Here is a 22,817-nt window from a genome sequence, read left to right as displayed (position 1 = left end):
GTTTTTATCGCACCTAACTTCTTTAACTATTTATTAACACTACCTATTTCCTAACACTAACTTGTATTTCAACGTGAAGAATGTAACCGTTATTACAGCGTAAAGGTCTCACGCCAACAAAGACGAGGCTATAACGTGAAATAATTTTCGTAAACCTGAACAACCGCAAAATTACAACAAAAATACCTACTCCGCACCGCCGAGTGCGCTTCTCCCGTGTAAAAAAGTAATCAAAAGTGAATGAATTTTCCCACATAGTTTACAATTTTAGAACCAAACATTAATTAATTCTTCTTTTATTACAGGCATGGATCATTAATTTTCTTCACGTCCTCTAAGGTAAGCTTTTTTCATCCTGTTCATATTTTAACAATACCAAATTGGTAATTCGATCGTGTATAGCTTTGAGACTGACAGTTTACGATAATAATTAAGATTTCGTAATAAATTGCGTAATTATAGGTACGTACCTCGATGTAAATGCGTACAGTAAATCCCCGCTAATACCAAACAAATGTGTTACTCCTATATAAATAACGAATCTTCTGGCGACTTTATTTAAACCTCATGGAAAAAAATAAAGAAGCAACAGGAATTACAGGTCGAGTAACTTTACTTTGCATATCTTTAGCGGCATTAGTTAATGTTTTAAATCAAAGTAATGGCAGTTGAGATTTTTATAGTCTCACGACAAGCATAACATTTTATATGTATACATAATTAACGTAGAGTTAAGGAGATTCCAAGGAATATAGTTTCTTTGGAAAAGAAACAGTAGTTACCCGTTTTGTCTTTTCAATAAATTAATGCATTGAATTAAAAAACAATTATCATCAATAAGGACGCCCACGTTACCAATAAACTTGTATAACGCAAATTTAAAATGCCTGATGGTATCTTTTTAGTTCTCCATTCTCTGACTACTAATGCAATGTCATTGAAAAAGGCTTACAAATTTTTCGGTTTTGTCTGCTTTTTTTCGTTTCTATAACTTATAATTTACACTACAATTCTACCAAACAGGGGCGGACTGGGTACTTAAGGGCCAGGTGGAATTGCATAGGTTACGGGCCATTAAAGTATTAGTGTAGTAATGATGAAGTTGGCGGGGGGGGGGGGGCACCCCAAAAACAATACTCCTTTCTCGAACTCGGAAGGTGCGTCGCCTATCATTGTATTTCAGCACTTTCATGCTACGACAAAAAATGATAAATTCCTTCTAAAACACTTCCATTAAAACAGACTTTTTTAACAACCTAACATCAACCCCTATTAGAGAAACGTGTTAATAATTTTGAGCCCCGGAAAAAAAAAGGTCTCAGATCGACTCGGAAAAAAATTTTTCTTATAGAATGTGGCCTGTAGAATCCATAATTTCAAACAGTTCCAAGATTGGGCTACTAGTTCAAAAGTTACAGCCCTTTGAATTTTTTTTCGAAATTGGTTTTCCCGAGAAATTTTGGTGTAGTCGATTTTTGGTAAAAAAGGAAGGTTATACACTGCCTTTTTTTTGCCCCGAAAAAAAAATTGTCTCAGATCGACTCGGAAAAAAAGTTTTCTTATAGAAAATTACCATACAGTTTTTTTAAAATTGCAGCTGATAATTAAAAGTAACAAAATATACAATCCACACGAGGTGCGTCGCCTATCATTGTATTTCAGCACTTTCATGCTACGACAAAAAATGATAAATTCATTGTAAAACACTTCAATTAAAACAGAATTTTTTTACAACCTAATATCAACCCCAATTAGAGAAACGTGTTAATAATTTATTAATAGTGCAAGAAACTAAATACAGCACATACTTATAAATTTCCAACGGGCCAGTATGATCTACAGGCTAGGTGGCAACCGCCATCCGCCCCCCCGGGTCAGTCCGCCCCTGCTACTAAATACTTTTTTGATTCCATTAACCAAACGCTTCTTTTGAAAAATCAAATCGATAATTTTGATACCCTGTAGATTTTCTATGATACGTAATGCCTAAACTGCTCCAAATGAACCATTTAAGCATAAGTCGATGTGGTTCTGTATAGCATGCTTGTGCTATACCGTAAGACAGGACAGGAAGGAAAATGTGAATCATCGGTAGGGACAAGGAAAGAGATGATTTTTCCCAATATTGGAGTTTTCACCCCAAATAATCATTTTCTCTTTCACATATCAAATAAAGTAATTTGCAGTAATCATCAGAAGCTACAAATTAAAACATATTTTTTTTTATATATGTTATTTAACTCCAAGTCATTCTCAAAATATCGACTAAACGCACCTTTCTAATGGAACAACCTGTGTATATACGAAAGAAAGTCAGCGTGGACTGTGACTGACGACGAATTCCATTGGATAGGGGCATTTTTTGATAGAACTGAATAAATATAGTCTTACACGTAATTTAAATTTACAATTACAAAACAAAATAAATACAACTTTTCCTATCTTTCTATTTCTTCATTCTTATTTGAATTTTACTGTAGTAAAGTTAAGTCTAAAGTGGCCATTTCGTTTTTTTTGCAATATGAAATGAGAAAAATTCAAAATTGGGATTAATTCATTTTATAATGAGCCCAAAAGTGCTTCAGTGTAAAAATTCGACTTTAAATTTAGCACCTAATCTCAGGCCTATAGCCAAGGGGTGGCCAGACTGGGATCAGCCCCACCTAGAACTCAATCTTGTCCCGTCTGAAAAACCATAGTTACTTGTTTTAATGGATATTTCACAAATTAGGAAATACAGATACATATCTACCCAACTTAATATATACCTACATCCAGGGTTATAAAAAATTACCAGATTCGAAACTAGTGCATTTAGGTATAACAATAAAAAATCTTCAAAATTGAATCGACAATCAAAATAAGTAATAATATACAGGGAGTTCGATTTAAAAAATATATAACAGCCCTACAACTTTTGACATTTTTGAAAACCCATGTATATTTTGAAATAATCGACCGTTTTGGTAATTTTTCCTAACCCTGAATAAATTACAATTAGACTATGTGAAGAAAATCACACAATGAAACAAGAACTAGCTTAAAAATGACACTCAGAATAGACAAATCGTTATATAAAATTATAATTTTTGAAACCGTGAGAGATTATACTTTTATCTGCATTTAAAGGGTAGTTTATGGATCCTGCAGACAAAATCACAATAGACGAATCGTCAGAGGTTAAGTGGAAGAGCACGAAAAAATCTTTCTTTTTATGTGAACTTCGCCATTTCGGTTATTATCATACAGGCTGTTTCAGGCAAACCGTTACTTAAAAGATTTCGAGTTCTGAAAAGTTGCATACCAACATAGTGTTTCATGACCTATCGAAAGAGATCGTTTCATTTCCGGTTTTAACAACTTTTCGCATTTTCGAAATCTACATGAAAATCTACGTCGTTTAATACCGCATTTCCCTATACCCACCATCAAAGGTTTTCAAGTTATTAAAGATTTTTTAAAATTTTTGACGTTTGACTGCTTTTCTTTAGGGCCCTGTTCCTGTGACTCCGTTGGCTTGAATTTCTAAAAATCTTCCACAATCAACAATACTGCTACATGAGAATGATTTAAAGGGTGTTTTAAAACTTTAAAAATTGTTCGTTCCTCCCTCATATTTCCCATACCTGTCTCATCGCCACTTCCCCCATGTTTGTTAGTTCATTTGCCCCATTTTTTTCGTAGCAATTGGTATACAAAATATTTCACTTCTCTTACTTCCTCTACTCTTTCCTTTCTCCTTCCTCTCTAAATCTCATCACCTTCAAATTCCCTTTCTTTCCCAATTCCTTTTATTCTTTCCATATATTCCTTGGTTTGTTATACCGCTGTTGCCAATATTATTATTTAGGAACTCATTCCCGAAAAATTCGTCCATGAGTAAGAAAATTGCTCTGCGCAAGCTGAAACTAAAGAACTAAAGAAACAGTAGCAAAAAGTAATTAACGATTAATTTAACAAATTTTAAAGTGAAAAAATTGTTGTACTAAGCTAGTCCAGAAGTTAAAATTAATTGGATAAACCAACATGGTGGACGCATCCCTTTTAAAAAATTTGCTAGCAGCAGGTGAAAATTGCAACAAAAAATTAAATTAACGTAAATTAAGAATATACAACCCCAGTTCGAAATTTCACGTCAATTTTTGATATAATTTTTTACGTTTTTCAACTGTATAGCATGTTCAACTGTTAAGTTCCAGTAATTCACAATCAACCTTAGAAGCCATGTAATCTCCACTAAATTAATTTGATGTTAGTTTCAGCCTCGGTTTCAGCAAAACAATTCGAATAATTTCTTGCCAAACACTGGTCAAAAATTAATCCTTCTGTTTAAAAACTATAAAATTAAATGATCCAAATTTTGATCTCAGTACGTCCTGAAATGACAATCCCAGAGAAAACCCTTCGTTATCTTCAATGGTATCTACCGATTTTCAGCATGATATTGACGCTGTTCTTAACATTTTCTGGACGTATCCATTTCACAATACAAAGTTGCAATGGAAACTATTTTTTTGTAATCAACATATGAAAAAACTATAGAAGCTCAAAAGGAGAATAGTATGAAGGGTAGGAAACTGAACAAGCTGCTGGCGTTCAAAGGTTAACAATGGTACCATCGATAAATTTAAAAAAATGGTTTGATTTTTAATTTTAGCTCTTGTATGAAGTCAGTAGTACATTTTTGGACGGAGTTTAATATACGTAGTATCACTGAGTAATAATCCTTCACTCAACGGTAGTATGAATAACTGTACCATACCAACTTAATTTTGAAAAGAGGGACACATACCAAACCAAACTTCATCGTACTTGATCTTCTGACGCGCATGTGCAATTTCCGCTTTGAAGACAATTAACCATCCACTTTAAGGCTCGTAGATTGTGCGCTTCAGTTCTTTAAAGATAGAATTGTACAGTTATTTTGGATCATAATCGGGTTATCTTTCTTTTTCTGAAGCTCCACCTCTGCTACTTCATCCGGGCCACGAACCTCATTTCTTAAAGTAACCGAGATGTCCATAGTAAAACGCGATAAGCGGGCCAGTTAGGTTTTCCAGTGTACTGTACTGTACGACTGTACTATAGAACTTGGAAAATTATGTAGATTAATAACTTTCACTATAAATATTATATTTTACTGTAAGGGGAACAAAAATCTTTAATATCCAAATTGATTTCTTTAAGAAATAAGTAAGAATGACTAATCTATTGTAGCGAACATTCTAGAAATTTCCATAGACTTCGAGGCGCCATAAAAGATTAGTCATTGGCTTAATAAATAAAGCACGTAATTAAATTTAAGTTACAATATTAATTTAGATATATTTTCAAACAGCGAGCTTATAAGTGTGTGTAGTTTATAACTTTCAAACGTTGATTTGTTATTGCATTTGTATTTTATTGGAAAAAATAATTGTAATAATAATACTCCACCAAACGATCCTCATTAACACTATTCATTGAACAAAATGAAATTGTTTCTATTTTATTTCGCGAGCGCCCTACATTCGAACTGAAAATTCGTCGAAACTAATTTAATTTGCAAGTAAATCAATAAAGACAAGAGAATTATGCTCAATTTCTAATCGTATCATATCGCCACGTCCGTTTTGCTTAGTCACCAAACCCTACGTAACCCTACGTATGTGCCCCCTCGTTACACCCCCGGTAACCAATGCACCCTTAGACCTCGTGTTATGCGAGGGGTGCTTCTCGCTCAAATGTCTAATCACTTTCAGTTTATGTACACTTTTACTATGACCGGTAGTGTTTAGAATTGTCTTTCTATATTGTTTAAAAAAAAATGTGCGATCAATACCGCGAAAGCGCGGAGGTGGTAATCGTGTGCTGGTTGTAAAAAGTGTGATATCGGATTTTTGTGTTTATTAGCTGTTTTATATACAAAATTGGGGTATTATTTTATGATTTGGTATTTTATACGTTAGAAGATTTTATGGATTATGGTGCATTCTGTTACTTTTATTGGCCTTAATATAATCGACCTATAATTTATTTTATGGTTGAAAGTTTTGGTGTTAACGTGCAATGTCCATTTGAAATGTGCGCCCCACAAAACGTTTCGCTCCAAAAGCGCGACAACATTGAATGAAACACACAAAGCAGCGTGACAGGTGTTTAATCACGAAAAACAATCAAGATAGTGTCGTCTTTGCCGTTTTTATGTAAAAGATGAGAGCGTCTGAATCAACTCCTCCTTCCACCCCTCGTGCCAAAGAACGAACAATGCGTCCGCCCTCGTGCCTTGCAGATTTACCCATACCAACACCTCCGCCTATGGCCAACTTATTTATGACGTCACGTTTTGATTTGCCGCCACGTGTTGGATATAGTTTTCGTAGGATATTAAATTCGAACAGTTTCGAATCTCCACACATGTTGAATTTTGGCGAAAGTTTGTATATAAATCGGCCAAATCAGTCGTACGGAGGAACGCCGATATTGAGCAGAAGAAATGCGTCTTCGGATTATTTTAAGGAGGCCCGTTCGAAATTTTTCTCGACAGATTCAGATTTATCGCGCGAATTAGAAGAGGTGCAGAATTTATCGCAGGAAATTCGACGGGGATTTAGCCAAGAAGTGGATGAAACTGATTCGGGACTTCCGGAAAATGGACCTTGTTATAATGACCACTATATATCGGATATTGACGAAAATGAAGAGGTGAAACATTTTTGTTTTGCCTACGACGTTGCCTCGACTGAACGTAGGCGATTTAGCGAAAGCGACAAGTGCCGCACTTTGCCATCGGTTCCACCTGTAAAACTGCGATCAAGCAAAGTTGGATCGCCGCAAACAAGCGGATTTAGGGATAGTTTATCGTCCCTAAAAAGTTCCGACTTTAGCGGCGGAAGTCCCCTCTTCGGAAGATCGGATTATTCCTACACTCAGAAGATTGTTAAAACTCCCATGAGGCCCGTTATTAAAATCGCTAAAATCAGGTAGGTGAGTTTTAGGAATTATAATGGGGGTACCGCAAGGTTCAACACTCCGACCTAGCTTACATTACAACAGTTAAATAATTCATCAACGTTTCGTCCTTTTACAGTAAATCGCTTTACGAATACAAAACAGACACCAAAACAATCTACAAAACTTGTTTCATGCGATATCTGTTTTAGTCGTTTCGGCTCTTTTTTATGATCAAACTTTATGTATAACAAAAAAATCCTTCTCGAACATTTGTGTGGAATCGGTCCACAAATGATCCAATATGATACGTGACACGATTGCTAAGTCATCTCAAAACAATAGTACGTATATTTTATTCCCTTGAAATATTATTCCGGTTTTGGTTCGTTGTTCGAGAGTGCCTTCTTTCGAATTCTGTCTCGGGTTAGTAAATTGGTTTATAACGTTAGATCCTCTTTCCTATTTATAACTGATGTCGAAGTTCACTAAAACTGTTTTGGTCGTTAAATAAGGTGTAGCTGTAAAGTATTTAATGATTTATTAAAGCCATAATGGAGATCGTAATTAAAAATTGAGATGTAGAATTTAAAGTTTTAAATGTGCCCCATACATTCCTTATGTACGAACGAGTTTTCTCTGTACGGTAGGCTATTTTATCATACCTATTGGATTGTTGGTTGCATATACATTGGTATGAATAGTTGTACGCATTCTTTAAATAAAAAGACCACAGAATTTAGAGATCATAGTGTAGTGTGATCTTTGCAAAATTACACAAACAAGTTGTAAATCAGCATATCCATGATGCAGATCAGTATTTCATTAGCAAAGTTTAAAATTATGGATCTCACGAGTAATCTAACTTAAAATAGACTAGAGCCTGCCCATCTACACTATAACAGAAAGCTTTTAGTGAAAATTTAAAGTCTCTAGTAATTGTAATTGCTGAGATGTCAGCCGCACAGCCAGCCAGCCAGCCATAACGAATATAATAGCCACTGAGATCGCCATATTGAAATATTGTATTTGTGGCTTAATTTTTTTAGGTAAAAAGTAATGTAGAACTAAAGATTGATTATATTTACGACCATATTGGCATTTTGTAAATTGACGTTATTTAAAGGATGAACTGTGTAGTAATGTCAATGACATAATTAGTGCCCAAACATCCTTATTGTGGATTTATTCGTTTCCACTACTTTCACTTGAGAAAAATATCTAAATTTCAAAATTATTTAAAAAAATAAAATGTATGTGTACATATGCCTAACTTTTATTGACTGGTTTAAGGAATGGTGATGGATTTCTGTACAACTTTTGTCAAGTTTTGCATAAAATAGAGTCTGTGTGTAAAATGGCATTATTTAAGGGATGAAATGTGTAGATTTAATATCAAGGGATATAATTGATATCTAAACACCCCTAATTTGTTTTTTTTCGTTCATTACGTTGACTTAAGCAAAAGGAGTTGAAGAGTTGAAAAGTATAGACCCCTAAGAATAGACCCTACGTGGATAAATTTTAATGGTACTTTTAAGGGATGCCATGTACAGATTTCAGATCAATCGCAACGTTTGATATCAGAAGTAAATGAAAACAAACCCCATTTATAATTAACGGAAAGTAACGTATCAAATGTTTAGTGCTTGTTTACAATGAATATACGTAAGAAATACATAAAACTTAGAAGATGAACTGTATAGAAACATACGAAGGTGTTTACAATGCACGTAATTTTTACGCACGTATACGTAAGCGATATGTAAGTGCTTGTTTACAATGAACGTATACGTAAGAAATACATAACACTTAAACATTTCGCGAAGTTGAACTGTATAGAAACATACGGAGGTGTTTACAATGAACGTAATTTTTACGTAAGCGATATGGAAGTCTTGCGCATAGTCGCAAAAGTTGAAAATGTTTCAAAAATACGTACCTTATATGTACCTATACTTTGTAGTATGTATGTAGTATGATTTTTGGTTTATTGTAAACAGCGAAGTAAAATTACGGAAACGATACGAAGTACGAGTTGTGTGCGTTTACAATGAACGTATACGTAAATATTTCATAAACCGTAACTCGTACATATTCGTATCGTTCCCGTAAATTTACTTCGCTGTTTACAATAAACCAAAGATCATACTACGTACTCAACATAGTAGTATGATCTTTGACTGTACGTAACTTTGAAACATTTTGAACTTTTGCGACTATGCGCAAGACTTACATATCGCTTATGTTCATTGTAAACACCTTCGTATGATTCTATACAGTTCAACTTTGTGAATTTTTTACGTTTTATGTATTTCTTACGTATACGTTCATTGTAAACGCACACTTACGGTTTATGAAATATTTACGTATACGTTCATTGTAAACAAACACTTACTTTCAATTTTATTGAACGGTACGGTAAAATGCAAAACAAATTTAACGTTCAAATTTCCAGCCGGTCGGCGTACTCGGATGATAACGTTCAAAAATGAACACTTTTTAATTTATTTCTCGGCTTCTGGTCATCCTAAAAATGTGGGACTAGTCTTAAAATTCATAATTAATTAGCGCGCTTCCAATGATACTAAACACAATCTAATGTGGCGAGGTTTTGTGCAGCATATCTGAGTATTTATGCCCACTTAAATCACCGGGCTGAAATTTAGAATTCGGTAGTCCAGTAACTTGGAATTTTCGAGTCAGGCGAGAGGTCGGTGTTAATTTACGTAACCGCACGGCCTTACTTGCTTTAATACTCGTTTTCTCTTAACATTTGGATACTAAATTGATTAATTAACGGAATGGTAATCACAAAATATAAATTTTTCCTCTTTTTCTAAAGGATGAGAACTTCAGGATGCTGCAAATTAAAATATTTCTACTGGAAAAATTAGAAAATTGAACAATAGATACGGCATCTCGGTTTCCTTATCGGCAATTAAAACGGCGCTACAAATTAAATGAGCAATTGCTTCTATCTTCTATTACCAACTCTTGGAAAAGCTATACATAGATCCAGAAAGTACAGTTTCTCGTAAAGAAGCGCCTGTTTGTGTTGGTCAATGTAAAGGGCGATTAAAGGTAGTAGTTTTGATCCATGTACCGGGCGTTCATTAAAGCTGGTGTAATTCATGTACGAAAACGGGTACTTCGTTACACCCGTATCTTAAAATCTGATCGCAAAAGTGTAAGAGGGTTTTCTATTTTTGTCTCAGAATTCAGTTCCCATTCTCCGCGAGCGCGAATTTTCTAATACCCTGTATAACAAGAACTTTACGATTATAAAGACTGACTGTCTTAAAAAAATTAACTTATGTACGACCAACTGCCGTTCACAAAACACCCACCAAAAAACAACGAATAACATTTTCGAGATACTCGCATCTGATGTTTTCACATCACCCACAAGTATGTCACGTACAAACTTTCCAATTGCTCTTTGTAAGTAAACAATGGTTACGATCAAATTCCTTAAACTCCAAAAGAATGTCATACCAAATTTTGAAGCCACTTGAAATGATCTTTGGGCACGGATCAACAATATTAATCATAATTAAGCATGAGACATCTATCTGAATCGTTAAAGGGATCGAATAAACAAATGATTTGCATGATTTCATATAAAAAAATTTTATTCTACGACCACAACTCAAGTATCTACTACAAGAACGCCCGAATAAACAAACCCCGCCTATGCGTCCGATTACAAATTAAACAGCATCAAGAAATCTTCAATTTTCGGTTACAAATTACAAATCTCAATAAAAATCCGGGGGCACGAAACACTAACTGCGGAAAGAAACAACGGACTTAACCAAAACGTAGTACACTAAATTTACTCTTCTTAATTTCTTTCCCAGGCAGGTTGCAGTAACGTCCATTGAATTCAAATCTGAATTAACCGACTGATCCCCAATACACGACCGAATGTCTGTTCGTTTAACGTGGACAACAATTTCAATGAAAACTGCTATGTACAATATCTTTAAAAGCTTTAACTCCAACAAGGCTGGACTCTTGATTACCACGTCTCGACTTCTTTGTCGATCAAACTTCAACGTAAAGACGCGTCTGTACTCAATTTTAAAAAGACATGACGAAAAGGCGACTTTAGATGGATACCCCGGCCTCACAAGTCACAATTGATAACAAGCTCCTTCTAACAGACTGCAACTCGGCCGCGACATTTTCGAAAGGCTCGTTTAAAGAGAGAGCACCCCGGTCTCGAACTTAGCGAAAAGGCGACTTTAGACGCACAGCACCCCCTCACAATTGACAAAAGACTCCTTCTAATAGATCGCAACTCGGCTTAGAAATTGGCGAAAGGGTTTTTTAAAGAGAAAATGCGACTTTAGACGGAAAATACTAATAAAAATAATGACTAATAAGTAACCCTAATTTAACATTAAATAATCAAGTAACTGTCTTGATAAAAAACCCAGATTATGCGGGTCACTCTGTAATTGGGCGCAAGCCTGTTGAGGGCCCAGAACAAGAGAGGGATAATAAATAACTGAATCATTTACAACAAATTCGTGTAGAATTGGTTGGCTATTATAGCCATCTATTCCATGCATTTTATGCGTTTTTGCCCTGTAGGAGAAATTAGAACTTATCTCCAAAAGATGTTGGAGAGGAGGGCAGTAGGATTCAAGGATCTAAAATTTACCTGAGACATGTAACTGTGTCATTAAAATCAAAGCATTATATGTCCAAATAATCCATCAAGATCCGTAATATCTATTTATGTAGGTAATTGAATTTCTGTTTATCTATTTATAGTCTCTTTCGTCGAATAATACTCATTTAACCAATTACTAATTCAAGTTAGCAATAGCATTCCGGTACTGAATTTCCATACTTAATACGAAGTTAGCAATAAATATGCAAACCAATAAAACAATTCCTTAATGAGCTTTACCTTATCCCCCAAGAACGATTATAGAAAGTAATGTACTTCTACACCTAATGGAGCATCTCTTCTTTGAAGGAGAACTTTAACCACAAGTCGTCTATCCAACCAAATTTTGAGATTTACTTACCAATTGCACTCCTTTCATAGTTACCAACCCCTAACATAATAATATAGAACCTTCTATTCATGAAACGCATATGCATGCAGTAAGCAATCTCCTATAAATAAAGATTTATTGCAACAAGGGTGCACTAATTTTACTGCATGACTCACATCACTAAAGGATCAGTTTAAAGGTATACGCGAAACCCCCCAGATTTATTTTAAGCTTATTGCAAATCGATTGGCATTTTTTTAAAATAGACGGCTTGTAGCAACTTAAAACCGTACGTATAAATTCTATCCGTAAAACAAAAGGCAGGTCCGTAAGAACGATAGATCTCTATCGATTGCACCGTTTGTATAACGATATTACGACGTGACTCGAAAGTCAATTTACCTGCGAGTTGACAACCATCGCGTTACGGTAAAATGAAATATTTTGTAGGATCGTGGTAAATCTGAAATTAATGCGATATACACAGGGGACATATAGACTCTATAATATATTTCTAACTGTTCATAGAAATGATGAGGAAAAAGAAGGCTGTATTTGGTTTCCAAACTCCAATATTCTCGTACACCGAGTACAACGTTTGGTATGGATTCATACAGTAACTTAGGTTAACATTTAAATAATGGCATTTTTAAACAAATTCCTCTCGCCATTTTCTTAAAAGATATATGATGTTATATTTGATAAGCATTACAATAGTTAGTATTCGTTCAAAATTTCGGAAATATGCTTAATGGAAACATAAGTATATGGGAATACTGGAAATTTTAAAATATTAGCAACAAATAACACATTAAAAAAATGAATTCAAATTATGTTAAAAATACCATAAAAAGGAACCTCTCATCTTAACTACCCATTATCCTTCTCAAGCGGGACCCAAGCTCCAAGAAAATTTTAAAATATCGAATTAAAATCAGGTCTATGGTGGGGCTCTGTACAGTCCTAGTTTTGTAAATAAGTTACAAATTTTTAATATCATTTTAATTGCACATATTTCCATCAGTAACGTACCTCATACGAAAGATGTCGTTTTTAACGCTCGTTACCTCATACATACATTCATTTGTAAAGTCCATTTTTGTATAGCACTAGCACATCCGTATTCTATTAGCAAGTTTTGACTCCATCATCAGTAAGATCTTGTCGGAGACAACCACAGTCCCTTTGTGGGTACCCACTTCTGATGTCCCGTTCACGTGGGGTTCCAAAGAGTGTTTGGACCCTTAAATTAAATTATCTTGCAAAATTTCACCATTGCCCCTAATTTGTTGAACGTTACCCGTATAAAACGATGGATAGACCCTGTGCTAATAGGGAAGAATTTGTATGAAACATGGCCACAATTTTTATAAATACGCTCGACTGGTTTTACAGGGTTTTACAGTAAAAAAAATAGTACGCTTTCATGGCAACTGTAAAAAAAATAAAATATTACCTTGGTTTATAATTATACTATTGTCGCTTTTAATTTCACTTGAGGAAATTTTTCTCGTAGTTGACCTGCCTAGGGCCCTAGGCTTAAAATACATACGTAGACGAAATGGGCAGTTCATTGCCATGTGGCCTTCTTTAAGATAATGGTAACATTGAATTTGTCTCTGCGGCTGAATTGCACAGGCAGAATTTGAAGGAATTTCTAAATAGCTAAGCCTGATTCTAAAATATTTTTAGATCTAGGAGGTGGTCGTATAGGTATATTTGTTTATAGAAATACGATTTGTTTCAGTTTCAGTTTTGTTCAAAGATGGTTTATGTACGTGAAATCGGAACTTATAGGTAAATTGAGGGGTCACACGTGGCCTAAGATTCCAAGAATCCCAAAAATATTGGCAAGAAAACCCAAAATGCTATAATGAACTAATCAATACTAATTTCCGAGCTAATTTCTATACAAGTACTACCGTTAAATGAACCAAATAAGAGAATTAATTACTTACAATTCTTTTACTCCCAGCGGAATCTAACAAACCCAATGTCTGTGAATACCCACGTTTACCTAATCTCAAAAATTCCTACTGATAGCCCAAAAGAAGAAGTCTTTGCTGATACTAAACTATATTTCGAACTTGGTACCTGTGGAATAGGTGACTAAATTGACATGAGATATTTACAAAATTGTATGTTACACCCTCTGGTCGTCCAAACATTCCTTATCTTCCCAAAATTCACTTTCTACCACACCACCAAATATGTTTAAAGGTGTTCCCCCCGACACCTTCGTATACGCATATGGATAAAATGCATCACTTCCTTCCGTTTTTAAATTCAAAAAGAAAAGTCCACCCCTTAACGCCGCTGAAACCCCACGAAAAAAGTTAATTTTTTTTTTAAACTGGTGTTGTGACACTGACAAAAGTAAACCTTGAACATAATTAAAAAAACACAGCAATACTATTATGTCTTCCTTAAAACAATTTAAATATAATAATACGGTTTATTTGATTGAATACACAGTTTTAGTCTCGGTTTTAGTACACTGTAAGTAACATGCATAAAGAAAACAAATAAACTGAAAGTGGAAATTATGATTTTTTAAATTATTTTTCCACCGCTAACTCTTTAACAATGCATTTCATCATTATATAGGCGGTTTCACATGGATCTGTAGTAGTACTCGCCTCCTCATTGCAACATTTTGCAATTTCTGGTGTTACTCCGGCAAATTGCCGCACAAACTCGGCTTCGTTCACTGCCCCGGTTGCAGGATTCATCAAATTCAGGGCAAAATACAGACACTTTAGATAGCATTTAACGCAGGCCTTGTTGCAATAGTGAGAATTGATAAACATTCCGTAAGCTAAATCCGGGCGAATGTGGGTTTCGCATTCGCAAACGCTTTCGTATGGTTGTACCAGTGCTGACCACTGCTCCCTCACTTTCAGCTCAACCTCCTAAAGCATTTTTTGATAACAATCGTACTTACGTACTGTAAGATCCTTACCCAAACAGCTATTACATCTGCTACTAGCAATACAGTCAGCAGCAACGATTTCATTTTGAATTTTTGTTACTTAATGCCACATTTCCTGATTATCTTTCATACTGCCTGTGTGTATGCTTTATCTTTGTAGTTTATAAACGTGTTCTAAACACGAAAACATTCAAAAACTATCACTTAACCCCTAAGAAGCCAGAATAGACTATCATCACGTACGCCATTGGTTTTAGGACCGTTATTCGTGTTACTGAGCATCTACAGCATTTCAATTTTATTAATCTAAGTGACAAAATGGTTTTTTAAAGTAATAAACTTAACTGACATTGTGACATAAAGCCATTATCGAAGTCGAAGCCAAAATTACATCAACAGGTATTACTTTCAAATCTCTCCTCTTATATGAGGTAAGAATGAATGGTTTAGAATGCGATTCTATTGAACATCCTTGCCATTTTCAGTTTTCTCTTAACATCGGCAGTTATCTGGCGTGTACTGCATATCTACGGTAAATAATCGCGATGATGTAGGTGAAAATTAAGAGGCTTCCAGATGTCAGAGTAGAAGTAAATCAAGCACACCTTAACCCAGTTTGACCCACTGATCAAATTTGACACTCAGTCTGATCAAAATAGAGAGTAATAGAGAGTGTGTCCCCTGATTGTTTGGTCATCTCTTATACAAGACAACTGCTTGATTGGAAACTAATTTGTGACATAATTTCAGTTCCTAAAAATCAAGGGTCCCTTTGAAATCTAGTAAAGTCCAGTAAAGTGCTCTTTGGGGACGAGATATGCGCAAATGTTATAAGAAAAGTTGCTCAGAATAATAAACTGAGAAAAATGTCAAAGTCCTATAGGCATGCTTTGATTTTTCGGATGTTTTTATTATTTAACTAAATTTTTGAGGTAACCCGAAAACCTCGCCGAAAACTGTTCAAAGAGAATGTAACCACCATGTAGCAAATTTGAGGCCCATAGAAACACTTGCCTCAATTTACCTACATTAAATATTTTAAATAAAATATAGGAGTGTTCCTATAGGCTTCAAAAAATACAAATTCCAACAGAATGAACATATTCAAAATTGTAGATAAATCCACGCGTAGGTACTAAATACGATACAAGTTTAATTATATTACTCTCTTTAAGAATTTTCTGACTAATTTCAATCAAAAATTCACTGCAATTTCTTAGAGATTCGATTTTTATTTTTTATACAAATTTTTAAAAAACCCATGTTACCTTTTCGTTTTCTAAAATCGATGGTTTCCCAATGGTACAAAACAGTACGGCTCTTCTTGAAAAGATGGCGCCTTAAGTCTGGACAATATAGAAACAAAAAGTTGATCTCGTTTTGTTGTATGAAATAATCGTGCACTGAACTTTCTATTTATCTCAACTGCATTCAAACTAGCTATCACAATACGAGTGCACTTAAAAGGCCAAACTCAAGTTTCTTTACCAATCTAAATGCCACTTTAACTATGATTTATTCGCCGGAAACGGCCGTTTGTGTGTATGCGATAGTTGCGTGTCTTACGTCTCCTTACCCTGTCATACTCGTATATTACACGGCTGCACCACCGATACGGAAATTAGGCGGTACCCCTAGCACCCCTTTATCCAAGAAATTAATCCAAGTTTGTTGTTGAACATTATCCATCGTTCCTCTAAATGGAGAAAATTTATGGGGAAGGCTTTGAGATGCGATTTTCTTAATCTTTGATTTGATTAATTGGTCATCGCTATTCTTTCATTTGTCAGGTAACGAACTAACGTTTTCACGATTTAATAAATGTCTTATTGCATGCATAGTTTTATAATAAGTATCTCTTGTTCAAACCAAATAAAAAGTGGGTGTATATAAAAAAGCCATAACATCCAGATCGTATTTTTCTATTTTCATTAAAATGAGAATTCCTAAAAAATTCTTGAAGATAATATAAGCGCTGCGATGTGGAATATTCTTATGTCTCATATGCAAAACAGTCTACCAAATAAACTTCTGCCACATATCTTCGATCGTAAAACTCTCGCGCGAGGGTATGGGATTCAGTTCATAAATCTGTGCAAGATATTTGCATTGCTATACAGGTGCCATATGTGGAAGCTAGTCTAAACTACCCACAAGGGTGTCAGTACTCCAAAAAATGTCTAAACTGTTCCCTCTGCGACGATACAAATTTGAATAGAAATCGCTTTTGTCTTTCTAATGGTTGCGCGGACGAATTAATTAGAATTCAATCTGATCAATGGAAAAGTTTCTCTTCTTTTTGCATTTTATATATTCAATATGAAAATACCGATCTCACCCGTTTGAAACGCAATAATTAAATTGAATCGAACGAAACTGCTACTCTAAAATTATTTCACTTTTGTGTGCAAGCTAAGCTAAAAAAATATTAGACAATGATGGATCATGGTGATATAAAAACACTCCCTAATATATAGAACCCTTACCGAACACAGACCGGACGTATCTTTACGAGTTTCGATATCACGGAGAATGACAGGATTATAGGTCGCTAAAAGAAAGAATTGTAACCTTGTGAAATCTGCTAGGGAAAATAATAGCGAAAGGGATCTTTACTACCTACTGCAAATGATTTTCGATATAATGCGAAAAGAATTTCCCTTCGAAATTTAATTTGGAAGTTTTCGAGGCTACAACGAGGGCGGTCATTAATTGAGCAAACCTAAACATCTAATCAAATTTATCCCTCCTCGCATGTCTTCATAAACATACTTCCTTTATTCTATTTTACCATAATTTAATTACACTAAACTAATAAAATTATGCTTGCTGTAGTCCCTATCTATACATATAGTAGCTAAGTTTCCTTTTTCTTTGTTAGGTTTTTCTGGGTAGGTACTGGGTTTATTGCGAGGTTTATTGCGTTAGTCAGCAACCTTTAGTGATTAAATTAGGCAAAACAATCTTACAATTTAATTAGTTTATAATTTAATAACTTCTTAGGACAGTGTTACATAGGTACAAGTGCTTTGCACTTGTTCAGTTATTTGATCTTCACGTCCTTTGGTTCAGAAATTTCTGTATTGCAAAATATTCAAATCTATAGATAACCGATTTTATTCTGTAAACTGTGCTCTTAAATGAAGGTTTATTTGTTAATTCAATAGCTTTGTAGATCACGTTTTCTCTTCAAAGAATACACCTTCACAGACAATTTGGTTACATTATATCATGTATAGTATATCTAATCATTACGTACAACATTTTTGGGCATTTATAGTGCATTTTTGGAGAAAAAAATACACTATTAGTATATCTGTTACGGCTGCCTGGCTGTCCGGCTGAGATCTCAGCAATTACAATAACTTAAAATTTTCCCTAAAAACTTTCTCGTATTATATAGGTGTGCAGGCTTTAGACTATTTTGAGATTACCGATTACTTTTGAGATCGATAATTTATGAAAATAATTTCAAAATGGAGAAATAAACAAATACAGTGGCGAGAAAATTTACCTGAACGGGAAAACTTACTTTGCTAAATAAAATACCGATTTGTAAACCAAAAATGCGCTTTAATAATGCATATGCTGAATTACTTCTGGTTTTAAATATTCCTAGCTATCGACACCTAACCAAGCATAATAGTTACATAAAAGTCAGGAAAATGGCAAATTACTGGCGAGGAAATATTGGAGTACAAGGCCCCTTTGATAAAAAAAGTTAACTCTTGAGCTGACCGTAGATCATTAACAAAATTTACAAAACATTTCAAGTCATATTTAAAAAATCTCTAATTTATTTCACAGAAGAGAAGTTCAGCCCTCTTTGCCTTGTAATGCCTGTTGCAAAATGACCTATAATTTACTTATACAACTCCTTTAAAGTTTCAGAGTTTACAAATTATATAATCAAAGCCCAAAAATGTGTTGCTCGAAATGAACTTAAATACAATAATACAATCTTGATTCAAAAGTTCTACAAATTTTTGTTGGGACACCTTATGCAATTGAATAAGCTTTCACATGGCGTATCACACCTACCCCATGTGCCATTTAAATTGTGTTAGAGGGTGTGTGAGGATGAAATTTAACACATGAAAATGAGGTTAAATATGACCCCTTTTCTATGTATATGTACATATTTGACGTGGCCCAGCAATGATTTGTTAATTTTACAGAAACTAAGGGGTGCAAATTTTGTATGGCATCGGTATATATTCATTTGCCTTCGTACGGAATCAGATTCTTTTAACATAACCAAAAAAACAACAAAAAGGTTATAAAGTAGTACGCGTTTCAATAATTTGATCAGTATTTCGGCCGCAAATGTTACAATGTCCCAGTAACATGCTCTTATGGGCGATACTAATTTTTCTTCGTCTTCAGCCACTTTTACACGTGACAAAATTATGAATTACCTTACTATCGGCTAGGGCAATTTAAAACTCAAAACAAATAGCATCGATAAACATAAAACAAGCGAAAATGATCCCATTAAGCCCATTTACATATAACTAAAAGCCCATTACTCGACAATAGGAATTTAAACATCTAAAAGGATGATATAATAAAGGTACAACACGGTTTCCCTTTTATTTTACATTTCGAATAATAAATGACACTAATCCCCGATTCAGTGGTGCGACACACACTGCACTGATGGAAACGTAGATGGGTTATGCAAAAGCGCCGCGGCCACAATTCGCAGGGTAATAATAACGACATAGCGCGCCAACATGATGAATAATTAACGTAATTTGTATACACGCTCGTAGACGTCAGATAAAATTTCTGGGTGCATGTAGAAAGAGTTTTGATGCGATCGTTCGCACACGAACCGACTAATATTTAAATCAAAATTTGTTAAATTAAATTTTCGATACTTACCCTTCTCAAACAGCCCTTTCTGACATGAACATGGAGGGGCCAGACGATTAATTTCAATTTATTCGAAATTGTTTCGAGATTAAGAAAAGGAAATAAATGAAGCCATTAAACTCGACTTGTAGCGGCTGAAAAAAAATTATAAACCTAGCAGTTGTCTCAGTAAGGCACATAAAGTACCACAAGTATCGTTGTGTAATAGTAATTCATGTTAAAAAAACAATAATTCCTATGGAATAAAGGCAGTAATTGGAAGTATAGATGGTACTGCTTGTTTACGTTATACGTTGATGAAGCCAGTTGAGCATGTCGCTATTATTGGTCTATACCTTATAAGCCATGTTTAATGTATTTAAAATGATAGTTAAAATGTTATGACATGAATGTACCTACTTTTTCATTTTCGTATAGTCATGCAATGGCGCAGCAACTATAAGTACCTACTCTATCAGCATGTGTTAGTATACAGGGTGAAACACGGCAATTCAGAGATGTCATAAGAGTGAAATATGTTTGCCTTTATTCCACTGAGAATTTTCACGTTCAGAAAATTTAAAAAAGAAATGTAGCTTTATTCTTGAAAATTCATCAAATATCCAATTAATCGGGTAATTGTAATCGAAGTTGGTAAATTTTGATCCGTGTTTCAATTTAAAGGTTAACAATCATATGTTTGTTCCGCGTATCTAAATTCTATAGTGTTGTTCACTGACGGCTTCGGGAAATCGTCGGTTCCAGAAAGTCGTAGATAAGACTAATATCTCAGTAGGGTTTGAACTGCAAAGACAGCTAAGTAATATAAAAGCTACGCAGCTATGAGACCATTGTCCACATTGTAAGATTGCAATTCAGCAAAAAATTGAGTACGTAGGAAGTCAAGGGACAGCACATTTTTCGAGCACTTCAGGTGGTACCGTGATTTCTGTTTGCTCCTAAGAAAAAATGGTTCACCTAATTCACCTTTTCACAGAACTGCATTGTTTGAGAGATGTTTTACTTATATCACAGCCAAACTTTATAACTATTTACCTAATGTTTCCAAAAACATGGCTATCAACACTTAAAAAAACGTGTACGCCCACCTGCTCAACAGTAAAAATTGTTATGTCCTAGAATGAACTCGTATTTGCATTTCTTTCCTTTATTTTCTTTTTTTCCTCTTAATTATTTCCTCTTATTTCTTCTATGTAATGTTATACAGCTTCTAATTTGTGTCAATTACTTTGTAATAGATTTTATAAGTTTATATATAATTGCCTGTTGAGGGCCCACAACAAGAGAGGGATAATAAATAAATAAATAAATAATAATAAATAAACACTAATTCAGTTAAAACATTTTTTTTACTTATGTAATTAAATACACGTCTTAATTTAATCAACGCAATTGGTTCAGTGGAAGAGCAGGGCCAGTGGACTTTCAGTTAGTATCTGAGCTTCGCCATTTTAAATCGTGCATATGTATATTATATTATTTAGATATTGTGATTAGCGTGATTTAATAAAAGACATTATTATTATTAATCACTAGACGCTATCTTGAAAAAGACGTTAATTGATTAATAACATAAATAGGCAGTTATTCTAATAGGAGTTATTCTCGAGTAGTTGTACAGGCATTCGTTAGCTGACCACGGAAGCCTCAACTGAGATTGAGGCTCAAACACGGGCGCATAGAACCTCTTTAAAATTCAATGTTGTGTATTGTGGTGCGAATTAGAACTAGCAACAACAACAAAATCTGAATTCTTAAAAAATGAGGTCGCAAGATGTCGGTACTGCCTTTCTAGACAATTATTATTTAAAGTAAATACATGGAACTTTTACTAAAATCAGGCTAGAACTGTTTATTAGTAACACATAGTACTAGGGAGAACATTTTCGATTTTTAGAAATATGGAGAGATGGAGCTCCAAGTTGGGAAATTTTATCTTGCTTCTAAATGAAAAATTGTAATTCTAGAATTTATTTGAACCCCAAAACTTCTTGCTTATGATCATATGATTTCTTCTTGACTAATTTTGTAGGACCATTATCAAAATTTTTTGAAACGCTTTGTAACCTCTGTGCTTTATTGTGGTTTCTTTGATTTTTTGTTTCAATTTTTGTAGAAGTACATCGGATGGAATTAAAACAAAAATTGAGATTTAAAAAATGAGATGCTGTTTTCACTAAAATTCAGAACTATTTTGCATGTAATGCAAATAGAACTAATAAGGACAAAATAACAAGACGAAGTAAAAGAATGGGTAGGGTGGTAAAAGGTACATGTACTGTATGGGATATTGTCGACGTAAACTTGAAGGAATGGTATTCGTTTCTTCTCAATATTCTTAACACATGCTATGAATTCACAATTATTTATTATTTATCTTGGAGGAGATATGCACCACACGATATTGTACTAAATTCTATTTTTGCAGTGGCGAAATCTAAGAAAAGTTTCTCAAAGTCTTCGCAGATGGGATCTGTAAGCTACATATAAGTCACTTTTTATATTATTAACGAGCTCCTAGCGAGTTCATGATTTTGGACTTTCTGTCCATCCGTCCGTCAGTCTGTGGTGATACCTTCCGAACTGTGTCGAAATTTCCAATTCTGTTTTCAGTATTTTCTTTATCATCACCCAACGATGAACTGATTAAATGCTCAGTGACCCAGGAGCTCGTTTGCTATATTTGTTACAAGTTCGTTTAACAATTTACATTATTGCTTATTGTTATATATAAAAGAGTCGTTTCCAACGCTTTTTGTACATTACAAAGGTATGCAAATCTACAAGGTTAAATCATTCGCATCACTTTTCCCTGTCTTTCCCTATCGTGTGAGCTTATATATGCAGAAAAAAGAAATAAACCTTAACCTTATGTTTACATTTTGTTATTTTTTTCATGCATAATACACGACATATAATAAAAATAATATTTAATTCAAAACAAGTGTCTAAAACGAACTAGTTACCTATAAAAGAGAAATGTTTGTATTGTAATTAAGGCTTGAAATTAACACGTAATTGTGACAAAACGAATATTCCCTGTACCTACATTCAGGAAAATT

General features: G+C 34.3%; 2 protein-coding genes across 5 annotated transcripts in view; one reads left to right on the top strand and one right to left on the bottom strand.

Moving 5' to 3' along the window:
- The window catches only part of LOC116160495 (protein prickle-like), a 316,299-nt gene that overhangs the window by 49,969 nt on the left and 243,513 nt on the right, over positions 1 to 22,817 (top strand). For all 4 annotated transcript variants that reach the window (XM_031473701.1, XM_031473700.1, XM_031473702.1 and 1 more), the window contains exon 2: positions 306 to 339. The gene's annotated coding sequence lies outside the window, so the exon portion shown is untranslated. The remainder of the gene's footprint in view (positions 1 to 305; positions 340 to 22,817) is intronic.
- Positions 14,381 to 15,017, bottom strand: LOC116160509. Its single transcript, XM_031473725.1, has 2 exons — positions 14,908 to 15,017; positions 14,381 to 14,857 (listed from the first exon to the last, which is right to left on the bottom strand). The coding sequence occupies exons 1-2, from the start codon at positions 14,959 to 14,961 to the stop codon at positions 14,504 to 14,506; spliced, it is 408 nt and encodes a 135-aa protein (XP_031329585.1). The 5' UTR covers positions 14,962 to 15,017; the 3' UTR covers positions 14,381 to 14,503.

This window comes from Photinus pyralis, unplaced genomic scaffold (assembly GCF_008802855.1).
Source record: "Photinus pyralis isolate 1611_PpyrPB1 unplaced genomic scaffold, Ppyr1.3 Ppyr1.4_LG1, whole genome shotgun sequence".
In the NCBI taxonomy this organism is placed as follows: domain Eukaryota; kingdom Metazoa; phylum Arthropoda; class Insecta; order Coleoptera; family Lampyridae; genus Photinus; species Photinus pyralis.
Note: the sequence above shows the minus strand (reverse complement) of the source record. Positions and strands in the feature narration are given on the sequence as shown.